The 13,103-nt window shown below is 46.9% G+C and overlaps 1 protein-coding gene across 1 annotated transcript in view; it reads right to left on the bottom strand.

The window, feature by feature from the left end:
* The window catches only part of LOC139276408 (sialic acid-binding Ig-like lectin 13), a 116,211-nt gene that overhangs the window by 75,336 nt on the left and 27,772 nt on the right, over positions 1-13,103 (bottom strand). Inside the window, exon 3 of the mRNA XM_070894363.1 lies at positions 6,067-6,226. Within this exon, the coding sequence (XP_070750464.1) occupies positions 6,067-6,177 (111 nt within the window). The 5' untranslated portion in view covers positions 6,178-6,226. The remainder of the gene's footprint in view (positions 1-6,066; positions 6,227-13,103) is intronic.

Raw genomic sequence — 13,103 nt, 5'->3', positions numbered from 1 at the left:
CAGTTAGGGCTTCAGTGGCATGCAGCTGAGACTGCATGACATCAGCAGGACATTGCATGGCATCATGTTGAGACTGCATGAGAGCAGTCTGAACATCCATGCGAGCAACCAATTGATTCTATTGCATCAGCAAGCCATTGTGTTGCTTCCATCTGTGCCACAATGGAAGCTGCCACATCGCCCATTACACACGTCATGAAGTCTGAATCCGCACGGTCACTCTGGGAGTCCACCATCGTCTGCACACTGGCAATGATGGGCTCCAGGGTGTCTGCAGAGCTGTCTGCAATGCGGGAGGTGGACTCCTCCACGCTCCTCATCACTTGTGACAGGCTCTCGGGCACCCTTGCGATTGCACATATCATGTCGGAGTGCAAAGTCATCACCCTTTGTTCGACCGCCTCCACTTCGAGGTCCTTAACTGAGTCCTGTGGAGCAGAACTTGCGCGCGAACCCGCCCTCCGAGAAGCTGGCTCCTGAGCTTCCCTTTCTCCTGGACCCGACTGTAGCTGGCTAGGCCCCGGTGCATCACACAATGAGGACCCCTTCTACTAACCTAACTTCTAAGGACTGCGTAGTGCCAGTATCTGAGCTGGTGCCTGCGGGTGAGAGAAGCAATGACTAGGTGATTGGCTTCTCCTCCTCCCCCATCCTCATTTCTTCTCCCTGTAGACTGGGTTGTGAGGAGAAGGGGGGCGGGGGGGGGGAGGGCTCAAGCACAGGCTGCTCAGTGGCTGGGGCATTGTCTGAAAATGTAAATGGTACAAGAGTCACGTTAAGGTGAGAGAAGGTGGGCAGGCATGCAGGAAGAAAGGCAGACACAGAATGTGGATGTGGAAAGTGAAAAGGCCTTCTGCTTTAACGGGCAGGTGGGATGAGAGGAAGGGGTTAACTTACCAATGTTGCCCCCAACGGGCTCAACGATCCCCACCCCCACCCCCATTTCTTCTCCTTGTAAGTCACAGTACTCGCTCCTTCACATCAGTTAGGTGGCACAGTTCAGCTTCCCCCTCCCCCAACCCCCCTCCTGTCTGTTGCTGCTGCCATCTGTTTTGTGCCACTTTGGCCTTCAAAAGAAAGGAAGCTTGGTGAGTAAGAGTCCAGTTGTGTATGTGGAAGAAATTCTTGGCCAGCTTAAAGAGCAAAAGATGAAATGAGTGGGCACAAATGGTTTGTGGCTCCATCGTGCCCCGAGTGCTGGTTTGCAGAGTGTGCTCAGAGGCTGGTGTGTGGGCGTTGTGAAGACAGACAGAGGCTCAGAGGCTGTTATGTAAGAGTTGTGGAAAAATGTGCTCACTTTGGCCACACTTTGCCTGAGGTCGTTGAACTTCTTTCTGCACTGTGTTGGCATCCGGTCTGTGACTGCGATGTCTGAGACCTTGGCAGCCACTTCTGCCCAGATGGCAGGAAGATGTGTGGAGCAGGCTTCTCAAATGGAGGGAAAAGAATCTGTCTCCTGGCCTCCATCCCCCATCTGTGTGTCTAATTCCAGGTCAGAAAATCTAGTGGCCCTTGTGGAGCCTTGTCCAGCTGCCATGACCGACCTTTTGCAGCGTTGAAATGATGAGAGTGACCAGAACCTGCCCGAACCAACATCCATTTTAAGAAGGCCAATGACTAGCTGCCTCATTATAATGATACTCAGGTGAAATTGGGCGCAGTCATTAGCAGCGGCCCACAGAGGCCATTTATGCCTCCGGTACTGCCTTGCTCCATTTTTAAAACTAAGTCCCCAGTGGCGCAAAATTTAGCAGTCCATCTTGCCGAGTGCAAATTCATTATATAATTCAAATTGTACACCCCAACCGAGGCCCCACACGGTATTGACAACTACTCCACCCATTATTGACTAAATAAGGACCATTTTGAAAAAAATTGTAACAATCATAATCTTTCATGGGGAGTTCGCCCCAATGTTCTGGTCAATAGTCACCCTTCAACAAAAACCACTAAAACAGATGATCTTGTCATTATCACATTGCTGTCTATGGGACCTTGCTGTGCACAAATTGGCTGCCGAGTTTCCTACATTACAACAGTGACTCCAATTCAAAAGTACTTCAATGGCTATAAAGCTCTTTGGGACATTTTGAAGTTGTGAAAGGTGCTATATATAAATGGGCGTCCTTCTTTTTTCGACTTTTTTGTCCCCTGGTTATTTTTCAGAGACGACTAAGATTAGATCATGTGTGAGTGTAGATCATCAGCCTCGTTGGTGTACAACCGTTCCATTAGACTGAAAACACAGCAACTCACTGGATGAAGGAAATTAAACCTTTGCAACTTAGTTCTTTTCTGCTGGACCATGGCCTGAAAATGAATTAATTTCTACTGAGTCGATCTCAGGGTTCTGAAAATAGAGCAAGTGTTGATAACACTGCTTTGTGGTCACAGAGACCAGCCTCAGTGGTCTGAGGATGTTCTAGATATCTTGTAGCTCTGCTCTAGACAGGAAACTTACTGATTTGTGCCGATAACATGCTAAGAATTTCTTTCATATCTTTTGCATTGCGATTATTTTGACCGCAGCGAGATGTGTGATGCTTCAGTTAGAAGACGTTCTTCTGTGCTCATTTAGAAAAATGACCTTTATCTAAATATTTTAGGCATCTACATGCTTTTGTCTGACAACTTGCATTTCAATAGTACTCACAGAAAGCCATCTGAAAGCACTTTATAGAGCAGGGGGAGGAAAGGGGAACAGAGAAAAGGAACTTGGTGGAGATAAAAGTGCAGTTTGGTAGGCTTTTATTAGAAGGTAATAATAGCAGGATGGGTGGTGAGGAGTTAGAGGGGCTTAAGAAAGAGGCACAATGATGTAAAGGGGCCAAAATTGCCCCTTTCCTTAAGGCCTCAACACAGGAAAGCAGCAGCCATGCTGAGGAGTGCAATGGCCGCTGACTTTTCGTATAATGGTCGCCATTATCAAAATTCCGCTCCTGTTTTATCCCCGCGTGACCCGCTCCCGCTCAGCTGCTGCCGATCTGTGTTAAGTGAGTCATCACAGTACACATAGCTGATCTAGCCCCCCAACTGCGAAATACCGCCATGAAAATTTTCAGCTCGCCCGGTGGTACCAAAACCTGTTTTTTCCCGGTGGTTCAGTGAGGCTGAGGCCTTCTGCAGCGGCGATATGGCTTCCCTTAAAGGGGAGGATGCATTGCCGCTGCTGCCATGTTTTTTTTTTTGTCGGCCAACTGCCAGGTTGGGCCGACAATTATGGCTGCAGGTGTCAAACCACTGGTCTGGACGAAACCCTCCCTGGTGGCCCATTTGCCACTAAAGTGGCTGCAGAGTTCACAGCGGCCCTCCCCTTTAACTGAAGGGGAGAGATGTTGTGAAGCACCAGCGTGATGATGTCATCAGTGCGCGCTGATGCCTTGCAGTGTCGGTAACTCCGCCCCACCCCCACTTCCACCCTGCTAGTGACAGCCACTCCACCCTGCCCCACGATGAGGCCACTTCCACCTCACTCGATTGAGTCAGAATTAATTGAGGTGGATGATAACTTGGAGGCCATTTGAGACATTGAGCTGCAAAGTGATGATTAGGGTTTCAGCGGTGGTGAAGCAGAGGTAGGACAGAGGCAAACAATGTTGCAAAGATGGAAGAAAGTGTGCTTGGTAAAGGATGTAGGGATGGAAATTCAGCTTGGGATTAAGCAGTATGTCAAATGTCTGTAAACTCAGAGTTATCCTGGAGCGGTAGTTAGACAAATCGATGGAGTTAACTCCAGAGGCACCCAGGTTGTGGTGGAAGCTGAAGAGGAGGACTTTGCTGACATTTAGCGGAAGAAACTATCAACTCACGCATGCCTTAATCTCAATTGGGCAATCAGAGAGTTTAACAATAATCCCAGGATTGATTGGGGAGGTGCAAAGGTAATCATCATCATAGGCAGTCCCTCAGAATCGAGGAAGACTTGCTTCCACTCTAAAAAGGAGTCCTTAGATGGCTGAATACGAGAACCACAGTCACTGTCACAGGTGGGGCAGATAGTCGTTGAGGGAAAGGGTGGGTGGGAGTTTAGCCGCACGCTCTTTCCGCTACCTGTGCTTGATTTCTGCACGCTCTCGCTGATGAGACTCAGCGCCCTCCCGGATGCGCTTCCTCCACTCAAGGCGGTCTTTGGCAGGGACTCCCAGGTGTCAGTAGGGATGTTGCATTTTATCAGGGAGGCTTTGAGGGTGTCTTGGTAATGTTTCCTCTGCCCACCTTTGGCTCATTTGCCGTGAAGGTAAACTGGAGTATCATTGGCAGATATGTGGAAGCTGGCACCGTACTTCAGGTGATATTGTTATCATATAACTGATGAACAGGAGGGGACCAAGAATGGAAAGCTAGGGTACGCTGGAGTTGACTGAAGGTATGGAAGGAGAAACTTTTGAAGGAAATACAGCGTCTTTACTGCCTAGATATGAATTGCACCAAGAAAAATGTCATGAGGGTCAATTGACCCATATAGCAGGGGAGCACCAGCACTGCAAAGACAAAGATGCAGTGACGGTCACCAGTGCCCCCATGACACATGAACAGTAAAGTTCATATGAAGCACGCGGCTGTGATCCATTGACACTGCTGGTTGGCATGAAGTAATGCCTTATCCACAGTAGACACATGCTTGGCCCTGTTTATTCTCTGAAATCTGAGCTCGTCACTAACACACCATCACTATCTTGGACATCTTTGCTGGAGCAGGGTCTAAGGTGCCACTGAGTAATCCAGGAACAGAATCATTACTTCACAACTTTGAAACAAAGCTTAGCAAATACACAAGTTTTTTTTGCATGGGCCTCATGTTAACACATCTCAACCCTGTTGGATGCCACAGTGGGTTTCATCAACTCAAAAAAGGATAGACGTAATCTTCCAGGAACCATCCATACAGCCTACTATCATAGAACTGATATTGAACCTTCCCTCAGAATACTGGAGTCCTTGCAGCTCCCAGGACACTTGGCATTAATATGGAGGATGCTCAGTCTAACATCACTCTTTAATTCTATATTGATTAATATCCTTTTTCATTTTTGCAGAACATTGCTTGGTCTGATGGAGCCCACTTGATTATGGGTGTGCCATTGATGTTGTTTCCCTTTGGAAAACTATCAAAAGAGCCTTGCATCCTTGATCTCTGGTGCTGTAACTCGGTACTAAAGTGCGGTCATGCCTTGGTACTATTTTGAATGCACCAAAGAACCTGTCACAGCCTCAGAGCTTGGAAGGACCCTGAAACGTAACAATTTAAGATACTGGCCATTTTAAGAACCATAGGCAGAGCTGTGTTCTTGGTGAATTCACACTCCACCTGGGGTGTTGGGAGATTGGACAGCTCAATCATTATCTCCTTAAATCATAACAGGTTGCAGTAATTGTTTTGCTGTCTTATCCTCATGGGTGTCTGATGCCATCTTATCCTCATGGGTGTCTAATGCCAGGGGGCTGTTAAGGCTCTCTGCAGTCACAGCTAATGTTTCTGCATCTATGCACTCAATACAAACATTAGCAGTTCTGTTCATTGTGGTAAATTAAGTAGCATTTGCTGCAGTCCCATTATTTTAACTCCAGTTCACAGCGAGCAGACAACAACAGGAGCAGTGAAATATAAGTCAGCAAGGGCAGTACCAGCGGATACACATATATATCATCATCATAGGCAGTCCCTCGAAATGAGAATGACTTGCTTCCACGCCAAAAAAGGATGAGTTCACAGGTGTTTCAATGAAGGACCTAATATTCCAGATCCCGAACTACATCCTGAAGGGTGGAAGATGCTTGTGCGTGGATTTTTTTTAACTTGGTGGTCGTTGCATACCCACACGGGCTTGACAGAGCTAGGTCTTGGTCCAGTGGCAAGGATTACCCAAGATGACTGGAGACCCACTCTGCTGCACGGACCTAGTGCGCACACATATCGCAGTGTGGGCTGCCCCTGGGCCCTCGCCTCTTCTGGCCCCGAACTCACGCCTCTCCCGGGTCCCGATCACATCGCTCTGCAATCTCTCGCCGCTCCTTCGCCCCGACCTCGATGCTCCTGCTGTACCTGCCTATGCTCCAATCACTGACCTGGACCTTGATGACGTCACTCTTCACTGTCGTCGTCCTCCTGCGCCAGCTCGCGTTGCTCCCTGAAATAGTATGCCTCCACGCTGCTCCTGTGGCCGCTCGCTGCTCCATTTGTAGCCCCGACCAGTTGCTGGTGTTCTCACGCAGGCTATATCACAAGCTAGATAGTGACACAAAAAAATCCCACTAAGAATTTTAGCTCAAGATGGAAGCAGCAGAGAAATCAAACTAATCAGCAGCAGATGCTGCTACCTCAATGTTTGATTGGAATAATAACCTATGGTTATGGGCGCTAACCAAAAACAGTGAAGAAATGAGCCCCTGATTTATCACTGTGTCCTCTTATTCTTTAAAAGTGATACTAGCTCTAAATCTGAGTCCTTCCAATAATGAAGCAGTCCATGCCTGCCTGCAGAAGGGTCTGGATAACAACCAGTCTAGGGCTGACAAGTGGCAAGTAACATTCACACCACATCATTGCCAATTAATGACCATCTCTATTAACAGAAAGCCCAGCCATCTCACCATGACCTTCAATGCAATCCATTTCCAAATTCCTCACTATCAACATCTTGGGGATCACCACTGACTGGAAGCTTAACTGCAGCAGCCGTACCAACATCATGACTATAAGAGCAGGACAGAGGCTGGGCACTCTGCAATAAGTGACTCACCTCCTGACCCCTCAGAGACTCTTCATTATCTACAAGGATTAAATCAGGAATGTGAAGAAGTCATCACTCAGCTACAGTAACAGTCACAAAGCTCCAGCCTATTCAGAATAGTTCATTTGATCGATGCCACTATCACTGAACTCAATATTCAACCCATTCATCACCAACACACTATTATTGCAGTATTAGGATCTACAGGAAGAACTGCCGCAACATGCCAAGGTGACTTCAGCAGGACCTCCTGCCATTGTGGCCTCTAGTACTGAGAAGGACAAGAGCAGCAATGTCATAGGAACAGCATCACTTGCAAGTTCTCCTCCAAGGCACAGACCACCCTGATGGATATATATCAATGTTCCTTCCTCATGGCTGGATCAATATCTTGCAATGCCCGACTTCAACAAGAATGTTTGCCACTGGTCAGGGGAGTGAGAAGGCGGTTACAGGGAGCGGGATGGTGGTCAGGGGGAGCGAGATGGTGGTCAGGGGTCTGATCGCCGGGGGAGATGGGGTTTACAGGATAATTTGTTGGGCCACAAGCAGTGCTGTAAAGGCACTTACCTTAAGGATCCAGCTCTTCTCGCCTCATTTTATCTGCCGGGTTTCCCAAGGCCCAGGAAACCCGGCCAGGATACGTTAAAAATACAAATACGTTAAAATGAAGGCACGCAGCCCCCTTAAATGGTTTCAATAACTGACCCGCTTCCTGAGAGCGGATTGGTCATTCCCCACCCCCCCACCCATCCCGCCTCCGTTAAAACTGGAATTGTCGGGTTCCAGGCAAGTTGGGTTCCTGTTGCAGCGTTTTTACTTTTTAAACCTCCCACCTGACCCAAATCTACCCATTCTTGATGTTTGAAGTTACCCCCATTAACTGTTTCCAGCATCCGGAATATTTTGCTTTTGATTAAATATGCAAAGATTCTTGCAGCAGAATAGTGTTCAGAGAATATCATGTTACATCACTGAGACTGTTGGTTTGTTGATATCTGTTGGGAAAAGCAACCTCTATTTATATAATTCTCCCCCGTGCCCCCACCCACCTACCCCGCACAAGTCTCCGATCAGGCCATGCCTCTCCTCCACCAAAGAAAGTAATCTGAGCAGCCTATTCCCAGAACATTAGGAATGCTGTAAATAGCTAGCAAATAAGAGATGGTGAGGCCAGCCAAGTATGGAAACAATTAACTTGGACGATCCAAAATTTATTGCAATTTTGTTGCTAATTTTAGCAAATGCTTTTTGTCCTGCTTTTTTGATTAGGACTGTTCTACTACCCAACATTTATCTCTCAACCAACATCACTGAAACAGATTATCTGGTCATGTATCGCATAGTTGTTTGTGGAACCTTGCTGGATGCTAATTGGCTACTTCCATTTCCTACAGTGACTACACTTCAAAAATACTTTGGGGCATCCTGAGGTTGTGAAAGGCGCTATTTAAATGCTAGACCTTTTTTTTCTTTAAGTGGGGTCACTCACTGCGTTTTGTGCCTTCTCGTATATTCTGAGTGAGCTCTTTGGCAGATGTTACTTTGTTTTAAGAAATAATTGTCATTATGTCTTTACCCACTGGAACTTCCTTCTTAATACACTACCTTAATGTAATTCCTGAAATTTGTCCACAAGCCCTGAAGCCTCCTTAAAATGGGTCACTAGTTCTGGAAGAGCTGGACTGTTCCTGTTCTGAAGTTGTTGCCTGCTGCCCTGACTGATTCTGTAATCAATAATCAATCCCCTGTTATCTATTAAGCAATTTTTTTTAAACAAAGCAAATTAAATGTTAACTTATTTCCCTCCCAATAATAGAATTCCTGCTGCTACTGAGAGAAAAAGGAGTTTTATGATATTAAAAAGTCTAATTACTAAAAATGGCAACTGAGTATTTTTCATTGAAATTGAGCAAAAGTACGTTCCATTTCAGATAGAAAAACTGCAATTCGAAGTTCACTGTAGATTCCAAAATACTGAAAATTGCACCATTTAATATCCAGATTTTCTGAGGTCTTGTCCTTTGAGACCCTCCCCGCTTTAGAAAATAAATTGTTTGCCACCCATACTTTCAGATCTTCATGTAGTTAGAATAAGGGAATGGTAAGTACATCTATATTAAATTTGCAAGTCACATTGCTTGTTTAGCTGGAGGTAGTTATAGTATATCCAATATGTTGGACAAGCAGTCTACCACCACGGATGCATTGGAGGAATTAATAGCATTGTTGGAGACGTAGAGCTGGGTGTATATGTGGAAGCTGACTCTATATCTGTCGATGATGTTGCTAGGAGGCAGGGTGTAAGAGGAAGAAAAGAAGGAGACCTTGGGGGATTCTGTAAGTGAATGTGCAGGTGTGGTAGAGAAGTCATTGTTAGAGATGCTCTGGCTGCAATTGGATGGGAAATAGAGGAACCAAGAGAGGACAGTCCCACTGTGCTGCAGATCAAAGAGGCATTAGCGGACGATCATGTGATTGCCTGTGTTAGAGGCTGTAGCGACATTAAGAGGGTCAAAAAATAGATTAAAGCAATGCAAGTGCATGTTCCCCGAGCCTTAAACTAGCACAAAATATAAAAACAGATAGCAAGAGTTTCTACAGGTATATAAAAAGGAAAAGAGTGGCGAAAGTAAATGTTGGTCGCTGAGAGGACGAGACCGGGGAATTAGTGATGGGGAACATGGAGGTAGCAGAAACTCTGAACAAATATTTTGTATCAATCTTTATGGTAGAGGACACTAAAAATATCCCAACAGTGGATAGTCAAGGGGCTATAGGCGGGGGAGGGTCTTAACACAATCATAAACCACTAAGGAGATGGTGCTCAGTAAGATAATGGGACTAAAGGCGGATAAATCCCCTGGACCTGATGATTCACATCCTAGGGTCTTAAGAGAAGTAATGGCAGGGATAGTGGATGCATTGGTTGCAATTTAACAAAATTCCCTGGATTCTGGGGAGATCCCAGCAGATTGGAAAACTGCAAATGTTACGCCCCTATTTAAAAAAGGAGGCAGACAAAAAGCAGGAAACTATAGACCAGTTAGCCTAATATCTGTGTAATTATGAAAAGGTTGGAGTCCATTATTAAAGAAGCAGTAGCAGGACATTTGGAAAAGCATAATGCACTCAGGTAGAGTCAGCATGGATTTATGAAGGGGAAGTCATGTTTGGTAAATTTGCTGGAATTTTTTGAGGACGAAACAAACAGGGTGGATAAAGGGGATGTGGTGTATTTGAACTTCCAGAAAGCATTTGACAAGGTGCCACATAAAAGGTTACTGCACAAGATAAAAGTTCACGGGTTGGGGGGTAATATATTAGCATGGATAGAGATTGGCTAACTAACAGAAAACAGAGAGTTGGGATAAATGGTTCATTCTCGGGTTGGCAATCAGTAACAAGTGGGGTTCCACAGGGATCAGTGCTGGGACCCCAACTATTTACAATCAATATTAACGACTTGGATGAAGGGACCAAGTGTAAGGTAGCCAAGTTTGCTGACGATACAAAGATGGGAGGAAAAGCAATGTGTGAGGAGGACACAAAAACCCTGCAAAAGGACATAAACAGGCTTTGGCAGAAAAAAATGGAAGAGCAAGTTATTATTTAAATGGAGAAAAATTGCAAAGTGCTGTAGTACAGCGGGACCTGGGGGTACTGGTGCATGAAACACAAAAGGTTAGTATGCAGGTACAGCAAGTGATCAGGAAGGCCAATGGAATCTTGGCCTTTATTGCAAAGGGGATGGAGTATAAAAGTAGGGAAGTCTTGTTACAGTTATATAGGGTATTGGTGAGGCCACACCTAGAATATTGCGTACAGTTTTGGTTTCCATATTTACGAAAGGATATACTTGCTTTGGAGGTAGTTCAGAGAAGGTTCACTAGGTTGATTCCAGAGATGAGGGGGTTGACATGAGGAAAGGTTGAGTAGGTTGGGCCTCTACTCATTGGAATTCATTAGAATGAGTGGTGATCTTATCGAAACGTATAAGATTATGAGGGGGCTTGACAAGGTGAATGCAGAGAGAATGTTTCCACTAATAGGGGAGACTAGAAATAGGGGGCAAAATCTTAGAATAAGGGGCCGCCCATTTAAAACTGAGATGAGAAGGAACTTCTTTCAGAGGGTTGTAAATCTGTGGAATTCGCTGCCTCAGAGAGCTGTGGAAGCTGGGACATTAATTAAATTTAAGACAGAGATAGACAGTTTCTTAACCAATAAGGGAATAAGGGGTTATGGGGAGCGGGCAGGGAAGTGGACTTGAGTCCATGATCGGATCAGCGATGATCATATTGAATGACAGAGCAGGCTCGAGGGGTCATATGGCCTACTCCTGCTCCTATTTCTTATGCTCTTATTATGTTCTTCCATACAGCGTTCTATGATTTTATGTAAAGCCACGACTTGCCCCACAGACATCTCAAGAGCAAAAACCATCTACCTCCTTTCTGAATACTCCAATGGGCCTCCAAGCCATTAAATCCATGTGCCACAACAGGCAGAAGCTGCTGTTTGCCTTATTGTGATGCGCTGAAAGAGATAGTACCATTCACGACCTCAGTACATCTTAAAGTGCTTAACAGCCAATGAAGTACTTTTGAAATGTAGTCACTGACCACACTCGATCCACTTCGCTGGGCAGGCCACATAGTTCGCATGCCAGACATGAGACTCCCAAAGCAAGTGTTCTGTGCGGAGCTCCTTCACAGCAAACGAGCCAAAGGTGGGCAGCGGAAACATTACAAGTACACCCGCAAAGCCTTCTTGACAAAGTGCGACATCACCACTGACACCTGAGGGTCCCTGGCCGAAGACCGCCCGAAGTGCAGAAGGTTCATCCGGGAGGGCATTGAGCACTTCGAGTCTCAACGCCGAGAGCGTGCAGAAATCAAGTGCAGCTAGCGGAAAGAGCGATTGGCAAACCAGTCCCACCCACCCCTTCCCTCAACAACTATCTGTCCCACCTGTGACAGAGTCTGTGGCTCTCACATTGGACTGTTCATCCACCAAAGAACTCACTTCAGGGGTAGAAACAAATCTTCCTTGAATACGAGGGACTGCCTATGATGATGATGATGATGAATGTAAACTGCATTGTAATGTGATCCTAAGGTTATTGAAACTTGGCTCAGATTTTCACATTGCAGTGAATGTAATACTACAGGACACAAACTTTAATTATAAAAAGCAAAAGTAATTGGCTTTCTACGATGATTATGATAGCAAGCTGTTCTTATACTGAGGTTTCTTTCCAACTGCATGCACACGATAAATATAAACCTCATCTTCCTTTGCAACATGAAAGTGCAGCTTTAATTTTTGAATTACATTTTGTATTATATATTGGTTATAATTTTAAATCTTGAAATGTATAACAGTTCTTTTCAGCTTCACACAAAGTACGTTATAGTGAACAATTATTGGTTGCTTAACAGCATTGTAAACTCAAGGTAAACAAATCTCAAGGGTAGGATAAGATGCATCTAAGAATCCTTAAAGAAGGGGGAGAAGTTCCCCAGTGCCCCAATTGGGGGCGAAAGTCCCACCCTGCCCACAAAATTGCGGAGGGAGAGGGGGAAGAGAGAGGGAGGGAGAGGGGGAAGAGAGAGGGAAGGAGAGGGGGAAGAGGGAGGGAGGGAGAGGGGGAAGAGGGAGGGAGGGAGAGGGGGAAGAGGGAGGGAGGGAGAGGGGGAAGAGAGAGGGAGGGAGAGGGGAAAGAGAGAGGGAGGGAGAGGGGGAAGAGAGAGGGAGGGAGGGGGGAGAGAGGGAGGGGGGTGTAGAGAGGGAGGGAGGGGGGTAGAGAGGGAGAGAGGGAGGGAGGGGGGAGAGAGTGAGGGAGGGGGGGAAGAGAGGGAGGGAGGGAGGGAGGGGGGGAAGAGAGGGAGGGAGGGGGGGAAGAGTGGGAGGGAGGGGGGGAAGAGAGGGAGGGAGGGGGGAAGAGAGGGAGCGAGGGGAGGGGGGGGAAGAGAGGCAGGGAGGGAGGGGAAGAGAGGGAGGGAGGGGGGGGAAGAGAGAGGGAGGTAGAGGGGGAAGAGAGAGGGAGGGAGAGGGGGAAGAGAGAGGGAGGGAGAGGGGGAAGAGAGAGGGAGGGAGAGGGGGAAGAGGGAGGGAGGGAGAGGGGGAAGAGGGAGGGAGAGGGGGGAGAGGGAGGGAGAGGGGGAAGATGGAGGGAGAGGGGGAAGATGGAGGGAGAGGGGGAAGATGGAGGGAGAGGGGGAAGATGGAGGGAGAGGGGGAAGAGAGGGAGGGAGAGGGGGAAGAGAGAGGGAGGGAGAGGGGGGAAGAGAGAGGGAGGGAGAGGAGAGGGGGAAGAGAGAGGGAGGGAGAGGAGAGGGGGAAGAGAGAGGGGACCGGGGAGAGCCC

Source organism: Pristiophorus japonicus, chromosome 11 (assembly GCF_044704955.1).
Source record: "Pristiophorus japonicus isolate sPriJap1 chromosome 11, sPriJap1.hap1, whole genome shotgun sequence".
In the NCBI taxonomy this organism is placed as follows: domain Eukaryota; kingdom Metazoa; phylum Chordata; class Chondrichthyes; family Pristiophoridae; genus Pristiophorus; species Pristiophorus japonicus.
Note: the sequence above shows the minus strand (reverse complement) of the source record. Positions and strands in the feature narration are given on the sequence as shown.